General features: G+C 40.2%; 2 protein-coding genes across 3 annotated transcripts; both read right to left on the reverse strand.

Annotated features, from left to right (window-relative positions):
- Window positions 1-821: 821 nt before the first annotated feature.
- Window positions 822-8,525, reverse strand: smap1 (small ArfGAP 1). The gene is made up of 10 exons (XM_037098680.1): window positions 8,244-8,525; window positions 7,651-7,784; window positions 6,441-6,526; window positions 6,254-6,329; window positions 6,091-6,153; window positions 5,900-5,975; window positions 4,163-4,293; window positions 3,018-3,237; window positions 1,795-2,132; window positions 822-1,490 (listed from the first exon to the last, which is right to left on the reverse strand). The coding sequence occupies exons 1-10, from the start codon at window positions 8,359-8,361 to the stop codon at window positions 1,356-1,358; spliced, it is 1,377 nt and encodes a 458-aa protein (XP_036954575.1). The 5' UTR covers window positions 8,362-8,525; the 3' UTR covers window positions 822-1,355.
- A 234-nt stretch (window positions 8,526-8,759) lies between these two features.
- Window positions 8,760-13,821, reverse strand: cenpk (centromere protein K). 2 transcript variants are annotated; one of them, XM_037098710.1, is made up of 10 exons: window positions 13,662-13,821; window positions 12,885-12,986; window positions 12,730-12,786; window positions 11,587-11,650; window positions 11,251-11,297; window positions 11,080-11,162; window positions 10,846-10,944; window positions 10,610-10,745; window positions 10,447-10,500; window positions 8,760-9,423 (listed from the first exon to the last, which is right to left on the reverse strand). In XM_037098710.1, the coding sequence occupies exons 1-10, from the start codon at window positions 13,662-13,664 to the stop codon at window positions 9,268-9,270; spliced, it is 801 nt and encodes a 266-aa protein (XP_036954605.1). In that variant the 5' UTR covers window positions 13,665-13,821; the 3' UTR covers window positions 8,760-9,267. The 2 variants fall into 2 exon arrangements, with proteins under 2 accessions (XP_036954605.1, XP_036954598.1); XM_037098703.1 differs by lacking the exon at window positions 13,662-13,821 and adding an exon at window positions 13,413-13,436.
- Between the last annotated feature and the right edge of the window lie 1,560 nt (window positions 13,822-15,381).

A 15,381-nucleotide genomic window follows, 5' to 3' on the forward strand; every position in this document is an offset into this window, starting at 1 on the left:
TCTAAGAATACAATTAAATGAAAGAAATAAATGATTTATTCTGCCTTCTGCTCATTTGCTATGATGACACAAACACGTCAAGGTTGTATGTCTCCGTCTCAGTTATAAAAAGTCATCACAGCATCATTTTATCCTTCTACACTTTTGTGTAAAATTTGTCACAATTAGTACATGAATTATTGAGTTGTAGTCAAAAACATCCAACTTTTTTTTTTGTAAGATCAGTGACCTCGCCCTTTGACCACCAAATTCTTATCAGTTTCTTCTTGGAATCCATTCTGGTTTACTTTGTAGGTGGCGTAATCTTGACCAATTACATTTGAGCATGTGGAGAGCAAAAGAGGTGGAACTCAATCTTGGAACCCACATCCTATTACATAGTGACGATTTAGCTTTTAGATGTCTCTAAATTCATATGCGGATAAACAAATTAAACAATCGACTCACTGCTTTTGTATCCCAACACCAATTCCAATCTCATGCCTCAACTTGTAAACAGACTCTAAACAAAGAAGAAGCCTGAAAACACTGATCGTTTTCCTTAGAGGCTAAATCATTGTCAGACTATAGTAGATGGATATTGAGCACTCAAGGTTTCTGAGACATCTCGTTCACAAGAATGGGATGCACAGACGATCAGACAACATAATGCCTCTGGCCACAGCTGTCACTAGCACAGAGGCATAAAAACTGCTGACTGCTACCAAGTTTAAGGCCCTTTGAACAGTTTAACACCAAAACTCACCCATAAAATCCCCCTTTACAGACTGTCTTTAAAAGCTATACTGCACTTAAAACCATAGAAGACACAGAAAAGCAAGTCATTTATTATCACTTTAATTTTATAGGGGAACCACAAGTACTTTAAAAGAAGGTTATACAGCGCTGTACATTTGGGAGCAGTACTGACAGACTTGATAGTCATATCTTCTCCCGTTAAATACTATTCATTTAAATGTTCTATAATCTTATAATGATACAGTGATACAATAAAAGCTTGTGTAACTGGTCCTGCAGCTTTTCTGATATGTCGATATCATTTTTGTTGGGACTGTTATTTCCTTGTATTTTTTCCCAAAAAAGGAAAATAAAAGTTATGATCAAAAACCATACGACAGGCAGAAACTGCCAGGCTGTAATCCTGCATGACTCCCAATTCACTCACACAATAGAGAGAAAGAGAGACAGAGAGAGGGAGGAGGGAAAAAAAGAGATACAATTTTCATGTTCTGAAGGCTGGTCCGTGATGGAGATGGGCATCAGTTCATGGTGAGGAGCAGAGAAGCGCAAGATATATTTTGCCCTTCCTGCAGCCTCGACTCTTACTCTGCCCCACCATCAACCCGCTGGAAGGCTCACTTCCATAGCTGTGTGCTCAGAGTCTGGCCAGATCCAGCGGCGGCCCATCCACCCATGGCTGACGGAGGCTGACCGAAGGCCATCTGGCCACCTGCACCATTAAGAGTCAACCCTGACATCTGCTGATTCACCTGAGGATGGAAGAGAGATCTGAATTAACATTAGAATCTGTTTATAACCTTTCATCAGTCACATTACAGACTCTAACTTGAGTTTCTACACAGCTCCTGTTTCAATGTTCTGTTTTGCTGCCATCTGGTGGCCGCTGGATGCTCTGCCCACACAGTTAAGCACTTGACAATGCGAAATTGTGAAATGCATCATCACAGCTGGGTGTTGTCACAAGTGAAACAACTCAGACATGTCACACACCCTCAAAACGCAACATTTAGTGTCGAGCTCCTTCTTAAATAACCTCTAACAACGGCCTCCTACCTGACCCATGTTCCACTGAGCCTGCTGCCCGGGCTGGATGGCGTACATGCCCTGAGCAGGCACCATGCCCGCAGGCATGGCCCCGCCCTGTGGTCCCATCATCCTCGGCGCCATGCCCATCACACCGGTGGCTGGCGCGTTCCCCATGAAGCCATTAGGCATCGTCATCCCGACCATCATGCCTGGACTGGGTCCCATCATGGCTGTCCCACTCTGAGCCATCATGGCACCCATGACGGTTGTAGGCGGCATGCCCGTGCCCATTCCGGGGAAGGCCTGATAACCAGCAGTGGCCTGGACAGGAAACTGCATCTGGGAGGGCCCCATGAACATGCCCGCTGTCAGGGGGGGACACAAAAGGAAAAGTATTATATATACGCATGTAAGAATTTCAGTATTTTAATGTGTCAAGGATTTCCAGAACTAGCCAAATCCTTAGTCTTCAAGGAGCCGGTTTGTTCAGCAGGAAGTAAGTTGAGCTCTAAGGGCCTTCGTTTGTTTACATTTTGGCAGATTAACACATCAAAAGTATGTCAATTTAGCAATTAGCAGGTCTTGCCTGCAATGTATCCAGGTCAGTACAGACAACTCTCCCTGGATTATCTTTGGTACAAACAAGAGGAAATATAAAAATTTGACGATTCTTAGGCAAGTTCTAGAATTAGAAAGCATAGTTTGTCTATAAATTCAGTGTAGGTCATTGAAAGTTTTTTGTAGTAGGAGTTAGGCTTTGTGTCTTTGTCAACTGGCAACTGCCAAAAGATGATATTAATACCCAATCACATTAGCAATCTCTCTTTGAACAGATATTTGGTCAATTTAAATAAAGTCAAAAAATCCAGAAGTCTTTATTGAAGCGTCACGGTCATGAAAGACCTTTAAAAAAAACACAAACGTTTTAACTGCCTGATGCCGAAACATGCTGGCATTTTACCATCCCAGTACAACAAAGGCATTTTACTAGTTTAAAAGAGAGTGTGTGGACTTTTCCTTGTTTCTATATGCATTTTCATCCAAAGAGCAACTCCAACAAACTCAATATGAGTCGAGAAAGTGCTCCTACCCTTTGATTTGTTCTCGTTCGTCGGCTTATGTTGAGACAATATTCAACATGGGAACAATTCTTAGATCTCTCAGAAAAACAGTGATGTGTATAAGTGACATTAGAATAGATGAGACATTACAGTGCAAAAATATTCCACATTATCTCCATGCATCCTCACCAGCAGGGGCCTGTTGGGACATGCTGTTGGTTCCATACAGGGACAGGATGGAGTCCTTGGACAGGGGCTTCTTGGCCATGTCGTCAGTTTTAGTGGTGCTACTGCTGTCGCTGAACAAGTCCAGGTCTCCCTGCCCCGACCCAGAGCTGGCAGCTCCTCCGGCTGGTCCTGCTGCTGCTGAGGCTTGTGTCGGAGTGCCTGCCACGTTACTGGAGCTCACCTGAAAGGAGGAAACAGACCCCCACTTTTTAAAGACTTGATAAAGGAAAGAAGTAAGAGTGTATCACTTTATTCAATATGCTTTTCAACAATTTATCATTAGCGAACCACCCATAATTAAATATGTGATACATACAGATACTGTATAACTGTGTTACCATGCTGGCCCTCAGCAATCAGCTGCCGTTTGCCAAATCTGACAGAAGGGTTTTCATTTTTTATTCATTTATGAATGGGGTGATAATAGCCTGTCCTCTATAATAATGCCCCAAATTTCAACTGTGGCGTGATGGCAGCCTGTTGGTAGTGTAGCACGCACAGATATAAGGCTTGGTGATTATCAGATCCTGTAGACTTAACAACAACTTCTACAACCTGTATTACCTGTACCAGCACAGCAATAACAGTGATGTCATATGTATGTGTTTTACATAACACAAATGTAGAGGCAAAAAAATTACTTTATGCAAAGTCATTTATCTTCGGTAGATTCAGTAAGAAATAGACAAGTTAGATGCAGCTTTGGAAGCAAAACAATAAACAATGTTAAAAAGTAAACAATTAGTGGATTCACTGAATAGTCATTTATCAGAGAATGAATCAATAAAGATTTTCATAATGGATAATACATTTTTTATAAAACACATTACTGTTTATTTCACTCTTAACAAATTAATTGACAATGAAGGTAATCACTGTCAGCAGCCCTGTGCAGAACGATTGCCTCATTAGCTGCATTCATTTTCTGTTTCTCTTTCGCTGTCTCACAGTATTGGTGTTGTTGGTGGTTATCATTTGACTTTATATCTTTTACTGCACACTTCATTTCAGGTTTACAGCTGGACAACCATTACCGTCAAGCCCTCCTTAGAAATACTGAGAAATTAACACCAAATCCAGTCAAAGGATTTCTTGTTCGGCTTTACCTGAGAAAACTGAGCTGCTGATGTGGACGAGGGGAGGGGGTTGGACACCATGGGGCCGAATATATCCAGGTCGTTGTTGTTCTGGCTTGTGCTCGTGCTACCATTGTTAGTCGATGCAGCTGTCGGTGCGTCTGTGACAGACAGGTAGAAAAACTGGTTTTACAGGTGGAAAAGAAGCGCACTCGGCTAGCAAAAACAACCCTGAGAGGCCATTTCAGCAGAACACAGGAGAACTCACTGATGATATTCTACCTGAATTCACAGAGAAATTATGAAAGATCATAAATCAAATCCCAATACAATATGTAATTGCTGTGAAAAGTGCTGTAAAACAGACTGCATGTTTGCTAAAGTGAGAATATGTGCTGTCTTTGTATTTATTTAACTGCAGGGACCTCCCACAGCTGCAAAACAGCTCACACATTAAGCTGAATGGTTGGCACAATAAAAAATTAATCAGCTCACCCTTATTAGCTCATTGGCCACAAAACAAAGATAACAGTAAATTGAAATAATGCAATGCCCCTCCACGCCAATCAGCAGCATAAACGTGTCGTTTTCTTTTAAACTGTAAATGAAATTTCTGTAATGAAGTGATAACAAACACTATCCCTCTGACATTCAACCACGCGCACAAAACACATACAGAAATCAGCGGACAAACAGTAACCTGTAGTTCGACCTGCCATTTGACCATGAGAACAAGTCGCTGTAATGGAAGCAAGTCTGCCATATCAACACAGAAATACATACACACAACCGCCACGAGTAATCCAGCACGCAATCTATGAGTAACTCTAAGTCTTGACAACCAGAATCTCACAGAATCGCTCAGCTGTGATCAGGTGTTGCATCTTTTAATGATGCATGATCAAACCGCCTCCTGCCCGTCTTCACCTAACCAGTTTCCTGCATATTATTTTACTGTTTGTTCCATGTAATATTCAACACTGATCAAAGAGTCCAAATCTAGATGTCTTTAAAAAAAAAAAAAAAAAGTTACAAGTCAGTTGCTAACCTCAGTGACTGAGTCAGCAGCTTTAGCGTTTCCTGTAACTGCCTCAACAACGGAAAACAAAAGTCCTGCATTTGATGTTTTGAAACTGTGGAGCGGCAGGATCATTTTATATTTCACATTAACAGCATCTTAAAATAACAACAGACTTAGTTACAGCTGATAAAGGCCGAATGGCAGATGTGAGAGTGGTTAGTCTGCTGCCTGTTAGATGACAGTGACAGGAATGTGCAGTCCCACTCACTCATACGCTACTGCTAAGTGCTAGAAACTGAAAAGGGGAACATGCACACTTTTTTTTAAGAGGACACTTTCTGTATATTCCATTACTTTATTAATACACACCAAGACAACAGGTTTACAGTGAGCTGAAGACAGAGACAGTCAGTGTTTCTATGGGCCAACAGGTTAGTTCAGTGCAGCTTTCCCCTGATGAGATAACGCGCTGAAGCATTATACGATCACAACATCAGCATGCTGAAGCAACCAGCCACAGTTAACATCCCCTCGTGAGATATACAGCAAAATTCCAATACATTAATCCTAGATGCAGCTCACAGCTAAACCAGTTTATAGTCTTTCAATCATTTATTCCAACTGGTATTAACAAGTAAACGATTACATGCGGAGCCCAGATTTAGCCTGATTGCATAAACATCTCAGTCAGCACATTTCAAATGACTTTTATCTTCCAGTAATGCGAGAAGTGCACAGAAACTCACCGAGGCCTAGTAGGTTCACAGAAGGTTCTGAAGCTTTAGCGGGGCTGATTTTGGGAACTGGCCTGGACTCTTCATTCTTTAAAAAGAAGGTAAAATAAACAAAAACAAGCAGAGCAATGGGACAAAACCAACACAGAGGAGCATGTTTGTACAGCTCTCGTGACGAAGGCATGCGTGTGAGCGATAGCTACCTTGTTGTAGGATGACACCTTGCTACCTCTGTCTGGCTCTTTCTCTTTCTTACCATCTTTCGGCTGGGGGAAAAAAAAAAAAGATTACCACAGAACAACTGATGCCAGCTTCATCTGCTGTACTCTGTAAAAACATGTAAACAGATTTAAAAGTGATACATACACTGCTCCCATTGGTCACATTCTTGCTGTAGTATTTCTTCTTCTCATATTTATCCCTGATGAAGAATTCCACAGCTCTGAGATCAGAGTTAAAGGAAAACAAACAGGCCTAAACAAATGACTTCAGTTTACATAGTATGAGGCATTCAGGTTCCTCTTTGTGTGTGTGTGCTACTGGTGAAGGATACTGGTCTGTTTGAGGTCTTCTGAAGCTTTCTGGAAGGTTAGCCTCATAAAGCTGCCTGGCCCTGGTGTTACCCATATCCTGTATACTCTGAAAGAGGAAAGACAGACGGGTCATATAACAGCGTTCTGCACCTTTTCCTTAGTCCAATTCAAGCACTTTCCAAGTGTTTTCAGCAACTTACATCTGTGGTAAATGACATATTTAAACATATATACGCTTAAAATGATTATTTCACTTCACTACATAAATGTGATGCTACTGAGCTATAAACAACCAATATTATGTTTTAGTGACAGCACAATACAGAAGGCAGACCATGCCACGCCAATATAGAACTATTATGAAACTAATGCAGTTTTCAAGGATTTCCAGCACCCGTGCAAACACTGATAAAAGCATGACGAAATATTAAGGGGCAGTCCACTGAATTAACATGACTTTTAGTTTGCTCATAACAGGGAATCTAGTAGCCAGTTTAAAAAGTGGCATGGTGTCCCCTGTGGCTTTCTCACATATGAGAAAATAACCTAGATGATGTCATCAGGGTTATGACAGGCTGGTTTTAAGAGCTCAGACTCTTTATAGAAAGCCTGTGGAGAGTGTGGCAGGCTAGAGGATACAGATCTTTGGACAACAGACCTTGCCGATGTAACTTTGCATTTAAAAAGTGCCCAGTCATTGTGCGTTATTAGGATCCATGCTGGAGCTTTCAGAAAAGGGTTTTCCAGTTGTAATTATGACTTGGATGCTCATGTTAACAGTAATTTGCAAGTTGAAAACTGGTAATTATGGCTGGTTCAAAATGACATAAAGGCAGCATACTAACACACACCATCAATTTGCATTATGGGAAGTGTAGGACCCAGTATGTTTGAAGCGTAGCCTTCACTAGGCACCAAAAGTAGGAATCGACAAAACTCTGCGGCACAGAATTTGAACATTGTGTTTAATTTGTCTCTCTAAAGTCGATTCAGGTGCGGTGTTAAATTATTGGGAGTAACCCTTTAAAGTGTGAGGCACTGAGATTGAAAGTCTGGCTGTCAACAGAGGACTGATGTCTACAAGTGCGCTGTAATCAATCTTATCACGTTACATACAAATAAGACTTGGCAATAATGTGCCAGTGAAGTTACTGCTTTAATATTCATGAGATAAAAAGGGGATCTTGGTCTGTGTGTGTGCACCAAAGAGCAGGAACAAGAAAACAGTACCTGGATTTGTTCTGAGGTCCATTGGTCCAGGTTGACTGACTTCACTCTGGATATGTGTACCCCCAGGTTCCTGTGGATCCCAGCACATCGGATGCAGATAAATACTCCCAGATTCCAAGAGGCCCATCTTGGACCTGATAAAGCAAGAACAACAGATTGTTACTTGAACATTGAGGGATGTTTGAAGAAACACATGAACATGCACGATCCTGCAGGGACTTTAAGTGCCAAAAGCAGGCTGTGCATTCTTCAACAATGAGCCAACTTGAAAACACGAGTTAAGTTCCTGTGCGGGACCTGCTACAGTGTGTTCAAAGAGCCTGCAGCGGAGCTGAGGCGGCGGTGAGGGAGAGGCACTGTGGGGAGCTTATGTAGGTTTACAGAAGTTAGCTTGCTAGTTAGCCACTTAGTTTAGCTTAAGGGGAAGAGATGTCACCTGACTAGCCTCAGCCAGATACACACTAGCGAGTTAGCTTAGCGACGCTAACCAACGCAGATGCTACATTGTTAGTTAGCTTTGTCGGCGGACTCCGATTGCAAATGTGAACTTTGATCAGTAAACATGAAAAAAACCGACAGGGTGAATGTCGCACCTTTCGCCTCGCAGTCGGCGCAGTACTTGTTGTCTTCCTCTCTCAGCATTTTGGACAGGATGGCCTGGTGCTGCTCGTTGAGTTTCTGGGCCTTCTCTCTCTCCGAGCGGGTCGTCATATTCGCGGCGTTTGGTGTACTTCTTTAGTAAAAAGAACTCTGATTCAATCAGTCGTAAGTCGAAAGAAGTTTCTGATAAAAGACCATAATCAGAGGGATGAACGCCTCCGAGTGGGATATGAAAACACCCGGAACCGGAATCCCTTCTCCGCCCACAGGAATTCTAACGCTGACGCGGCGGCCGCACCGGATTGGACGAGAGTTCTGACGTCGACTGACGCACAAGATTTCTTATGAATCAAGGTTTAACATATTCCAGAAAAAAATTACGTTGTGCTCTTAACATTTACCCGCCATCCCCCCATTGATAATTTTGACAGAGAAGTTGCTAACTGTTGACCCAGATAATCAATCATCATTGATTATATGGGTTTTAATTATTTTCCTGAACACAACACTGCATCTACGGTCCCAAACTTTATTAAACATGGACAATTAAATATATACAAACACGCATTAGAACAAAATTTACATATATACAGTACAGTATTGGGGTATATGAAGGCATCAGAGATTATTATTTATTTTTTGACGTACATTAGTTATTGATGGCCAGTGAAAATTATGAAAAATGGTATGTAAGAGAATACGTTCAACTTCATTAAGCATTAATATCCGTTAACATGAAATTTACATCAAAACCTAACTTAGGAAAATATCATAACATCAAGGACCCATGGTTACTCTACACCCAAAACTGTTCTTAACCTAAAAACAGATGTGATGCCTGTATATGTCTGAATAGACATATACAGACATTACATCACTGTATCTGTTGCTTTCCCAGCATGGTTAGTTCTCATATCAGCTTACATAAATATACATAATGACAGCACTATACAAGCAGGATCAAATTAGAAACACTTGCAGTTAAGTGGTGCTTGAGATGCCTAATGCACCACTGACTCAACAAAAAGTTTCCAGGCGGATCTTGAAGTTATTCTCCTGGTGCCTCACTGCAATGCCATAGCGGAGTAGCATCTCTGTGTAGGCTGGCCAGAATGTGTTGTCTATCGTCACGTACGGATCGTGTGGTGTGTTCAGGACCTTGTTCATGAGAAGCTAGACAGGGAGAGACTCGGGTTAAGTAAAGGTGCAAGATGATACAGCTTATAAAAGGATGCAGGCTGGCATTTAGACTGAATATTTCATATAATTTGGTTTGAATAAGGGTTTGTATTTGACAGTACATACTGGGAAGAGATGCATTACAAGATTTGATATTTTTTTGCACACAGCACTATAACTAGTATTTTCTAAAGCATCTGAGAATGAGACACTCGACTATAACACATATGCAGCACTTAAAGTGTAATTCATGAGAACTAGGGTGGGTGGGAACTGCGATATAACAACTCTCATCCTCACTGTGTAGTCTTGCTTTTTATAAATGTCACTACGGCAACAAGCAACAATAAACACATGGAGCTCCTTCTTATCAATAGGAATTTTTCAGGTGAAAAGACGTTCAAAGCTATTTTAAAAGAGAATGATTTTTCACCAACCATTCTGATCAAACCTTCACATTTAGACCACGTTTCACTGGGATTTGCAAGACTGGTGTTCACTTGAGAAATCTGGATTTGGTTTTTCTAGTCAGACTCCGAAATGATAACAGGCTCTTCCAACAATAAAATGCAGAAATTATCAAAATGACTACTCAACTTTGTGTTTTGAGACACATTGATGTTGTAAGGTTATTAAAGCTGATTGAAAAGACTGAGTATTCAGACTTAGCATCACGCAGTTCTCCACTACAAATGACCTAGATTGTCAGTATAGGTCCTCCAAGTAAAGAACAACAACTTCCACACTAGCAACCTACAAAACAAAAATGGTACGTTTTGACCAAGATTTTGACCATAAAATACAGCAGGCATGCTTGTGATACCAAGGCATCACTGTTGCACCCTGAACTTCGTGCCACCCTAGACAATTATCTAGGTTGTCTAGGTTTTCTCTTCTCTCTCGGTGCACCAGAGAACCAAGGCAATAAACCAGATTCTGATTTCTTAAGTTTATGAGTTTATCTTAAAGCAAGATAAAAACTCATCTAAGCTAATTATTTAGTTAATCAAAACCAACCTCAAGGATTTCATTGAGGGAAATCAAGTCTTCATCAAACTCTTGGCTCACGTTCTGAAAATGGAAATGAAACATGGTAAGCTGCATCGGAGTGGCAACAGCATGGCTTTTATATGTAAAACAGGCTGTAAAGGCACAGATGACTGCTGACAGGTCACTGCACCTTCTTCTTTTTGTTTGTACTGGGATCATTCTGAGGATGAGGGACGTGCTTCTCCAGTACGTCCCCCAGACACGCCATCAGCCTTTCCTGGTATTGCTTCATTTTCTGGATTTTAGCCTTAGTGTCCTGCAATACACTGTAGAATATAGACACACAGATGCAAGTGATTTAAGTATATTCCCAAATAATCATTAATTTTGAAGAAAATCATTGTTTCCCTTTGCCTTCAAACTTACCCAAGATCTGATATATTCTCATTTTCCGTCTTCAGTCTCTCAACATGCTCAGTGGCAGCCATCAGGGCCTGTGTTTTCTCTTCCAGCCACTTCTGTTCACTAAAACAACCCACAAACTTTCAGATCAGTATTCAGAGCAAACCCAATGAAACTGCTCTCTCTTCCCTTCAGTTCTGAGAAGGCTTTTACATATACGAGGAAGGACAGTAAGTGTCTATCTGAAGGGTTACATACAGTTCCTTAGTTTCTCTCAGATTCTCTCTCTTTGCTTCGTAGCAAGAAACAACCATCTCAAGTTCAGAGCAGAGCTTCAGCATCTGTGGAAAACAAAGTTGGAAAATAAAGAATTTCAATATGAGGCGTTCTATTGCAACATTAAATGCTGCATTTTAAACATTGACATACCTCCTCTTTTCCAGCTTGAAGTAAAATTTCTGAATTTTCTGCCAGCACTGGATGGAGCAACATAAACAAACAAATCAATGCATACAGTAGATAAAATTCTAAAATTTAATTTGATCGCCTGTATCTAGAATTTGACACAAATCACAAAATCTAAAATTAAACCTTAACACCAAGTTCACATCACAATAAATTGTTGCTTCTGAATATGGAACATTAAACTCTTAACTATGGCATTAAACGGTGGTGCTGATTTGCACTATGTTTACTTCAGTTGAAAATACTTACAGTACTTCACATTATGGTTACGGTGTCTATCAGTGTGATTGGAGGACTTACGTTTCGGCTCCACTGTCAGCCACTGCTTCAGTTCTGCTTCTGTTGCCATCAGTCGATTTACTGACTATTGGAGATGAAATTGACATTCAGAATTAAAAAAAAATAAAAACAAAACATATGTTAGAAAGAGGATTGAGTCATAGATTACCTATTGACTTGAGGTATTTAAATACCATATCATATTTTTTTAAAAGAAAAACAAAGTGCATACGAACATTTTTAAGAGCCAAAAAAACGTTTTTTGTGACACAATTTTAATCTTTTACAATATTTAAATAATTCTTTATAGTGATTTAACAGAGCTTGCATCCTTGTTCTTTTAGCTGGTTATTACATTCTGACAAATATCAAATCAAAACCTCAAGTGACAAAAACTACTGTAAAATAGAAGAAAAGTGATGCTTTTGCTCTCTCAGTTTGGTATGGACTCAGTGGCCTAAAACAACAGGTGAGTATGAGATGATTCGAGTTTGTGGAAGTTGGTTAGTTTTACGTGAACATTGAGCTAAAGACCATATGTCACAGTTAGGCAGCTTGGTATGTACAACAGTATTTGTCTTTTGTGGTGTCATACAAGCATTTGATTGATGAACAGTGTGTGTAATCCCAACCAACACTGAAATGCTTTGTTATCAACATTTATAACACATTCCTAGCTTTTTCATTCATATTTGCAACATTTCTGAGGGATGCCTCTTTGACCGGAGTTGGCACAGATTTTTCCTGAAATGCATACAGGATTGTTAGTTGGTGATGGGGCTAAAACAGCTAGGTTTCATGAGCTTTTCAAGGCTGTCCACACTGTTCTGGTGTCTTCTCCCCTGTGCACCATTATTTTGTTGTTCAATTGATTGTTGATTAGTCAGATTACTGAGTAGTATATTTTGCCTCTGATAAAACATTTTAATTAGGCTTATAATGAAAGGGCTACACAAATAAAATGTTCAAAGATAGTGTTCATGATTTAGATCTTGGGAAGTGAAAAGTATTGCATTGGCTATTTAATCAAATCCTATTGTTTAAATGTCATAAAAAGAATATCTTGTGTGACTATGAAACCTCAAAAAGCATATATAGAGGTATTAAAGCTTTTCTTGAGACATCGTTCTGAGGATACTGCAAAGACACAGAACATCATCTCACCTGCTCTGTTGGATTCTCACAGCAATCTGGTTCACTCAGTATGATCTCATTCTGAAGCTGTAACACAGAGACACACAGTTTGCACAGTCTGCAGTTTGTACAGTCTCTCCACATCCAGTGACATGGTGACACGGCGGGTTCAAACATGAATTTACCTTTTCCAGCTGAGCAAACTGATCCTCACACCTGTCCATCAGCTCACTCCAGGCGGCCTCTGACAACTCTGCTGCTGCCAGGTCCTTGGGATTCACCTCAGCCTGAAAATAATCCAAATTAAAAATAAACACGGTCTAAATGAAATATTAAACGTATTTAAAGTCGCCTGTGAATGTTCTATGAATGTACTATTATATCTCATTACATTATTAATAGTGATGCATTAAGGTACAAGCAGGATTTGACTGGTTGGTTGAAGTGATTCATTCATACACGCTCATTTTCAACAACTCATTTTCAATAATCAATTGACAAATCATTTAAGCGGCACTTGTTATGAACTATTGGGAATTTTGATGTACAACGACAATGTGTTTTGTTGCAGGAATCTTAATTAATTAAGTGACGTTATTTAAGCTGTCAAATAAATGCCGCGGAATAAAAAGTACAATATTTCCCTGAGATGTGTTGGAGCAGAAGTAGAAAGTGGCATGAATAGAAAAAAACACAAGTAATATAGCAAGTACCTCAAACATTTACAGCACTGTGTAAATGTACTTGGTTGCATTCCAGCCCTGGATTTGTATTTACATGTAACACATTAGTGAGTGCAGCTCAGATAAAGTCGGCACAGTGAACAGGTTTGGTCTTTTTAGCTAGTTTACGGTACTTTACGGTAGCAGGATATTCTCGGTAATGGGCGCAAAACACCTCACACTAAATTATTGTGTATTGACCTGCACAACAGGGGTTAGCAAAAGAGGGTGTAGTCTTACCATATTTTTAATTTTTCGCAGTTTTGCCTCCACAAAGCGGACCACAACAACAACAGACCACCGATCTACTGCTAGCAACAGCCGCTTCCTTTTCAAAATACCGCCAACATTGATGACGTAACGTCTGCGACAGGCGGAGTGCTGAGGAGCGCAGATGCTGCGCGGGACTGCGCAAGACTGCGCAGGTGCCGTGAGTGCAGTTTTTCAATGAGCTCCTCGTAGATAAGGCATAGATTCAAATTGTCACCCGCAGCTTCTAAGTTAGGTTCCCAACACATAACTGTTATCCGTCCTGAAAATATATAAGCAACTTTAAAGGTTAACTCCACTAATTTTGCGCATTAAGGTTTGTTTACAGGTACTGGGGAGTACTACTACTGCATTAATGACAAACGTAATATGAAGTGGCCACAGAGGAAGCTGCATGTGATCTGTTAAATTAGTCTACCTATAGTGATGTCACCCAGTTGCTGAGATGTCCGCAAGACCTGTAAATAGACTTATGTATAAATTTAGTAGACTTACCCATGGGTCCAAATGTGCTGCCAGTAATGTGTTACTAGGGTGGAAACTGACACCAGAGGAATATTATTATCATTAACATGGTATTAACTGCCTTAAAATAAGTTTAATAAGCCTTTTATTCACCTAGACAGACTAACAGAAAACAGACAGAGGTTTTTACAGTAAATGTTGACCTGAGTCCTTGTGATTTGGACTTGAGTTGACTTGAGTCACTGTTTTGATGACTTGCATCTTGACTTGAGACTCCACTTATGACTTTAAAGTTAAAGACTGGAGACAAGATGTCTTAAAGTAATTAGATTTTTTGTTTGATTAGATTTACTTAAATGAATATCAGTAATTATATTATAATTTCAATTAATTAGATATCATTAGATATGTACTCATACCGTGTATGTCATCTTTACAAAGACCAGATACTGCAGTACATTTTGGGAATAAAGTTACCTGACTTGGGACACAAATTGACGCAACCTGTGACATTACTTGACTTGACTTTCCTGAGACTTTGACCAAATGACCTGAGAGACATGTCTGATAAGAACCAAGTTATTACCCAAATCAAACTCAGTTACAAAGAATTTAACAAACTTTCACATCAAGGCAAAATTCAATATTTTCTGGGAGGAATTCCGACATTATCAAAGCAGCATTGAAATCTGGAAGATCTGTTTAAGGAAAACCAGTAAATGTCAGATGAAAATGTACCAATTTCTTCTATGCGTCACAGCACTGCATTCAATTTCAGAACTTTATCCTAACATATCACACATATTAATGTATTGTTTTCAGTCTTGTACAAAATCCCTAATCAACCTATTTGTGATCATGCAGACTCAGCAAAGTTTTACTTGTGAGAGAGTGTGCGTGAGAGGTATGAAAACTAAAATGCCCACTCACACTTAAACACACACACACACACACACACACACACACACACACACACACACACACACACACACACACACACACACACACACACACACACTCACTAAGAGGCAGGCACACATACAGCATGGCTGGTTAAGTGCTCACTGTAGTGGAGTACACCGTCCTGTAGTCACCAGCAGGTGTCTCTGCTTGTCTCTCTTCTCGGTGTCCAGGCAGCTGACTGGAGTTTTGAGTTTGTCAACATCTGCACTTCCTTTTTTCCCTCCTTCCTGCGTCTTTCCCCTATGTAGTTCAGAATTTCATG

The sequence above is a fragment of the Acanthopagrus latus genome, chromosome 1 (genome assembly GCF_904848185.1).
Source record: "Acanthopagrus latus isolate v.2019 chromosome 1, fAcaLat1.1, whole genome shotgun sequence".
NCBI classification, from domain to species: domain Eukaryota; kingdom Metazoa; phylum Chordata; class Actinopteri; order Spariformes; family Sparidae; genus Acanthopagrus; species Acanthopagrus latus.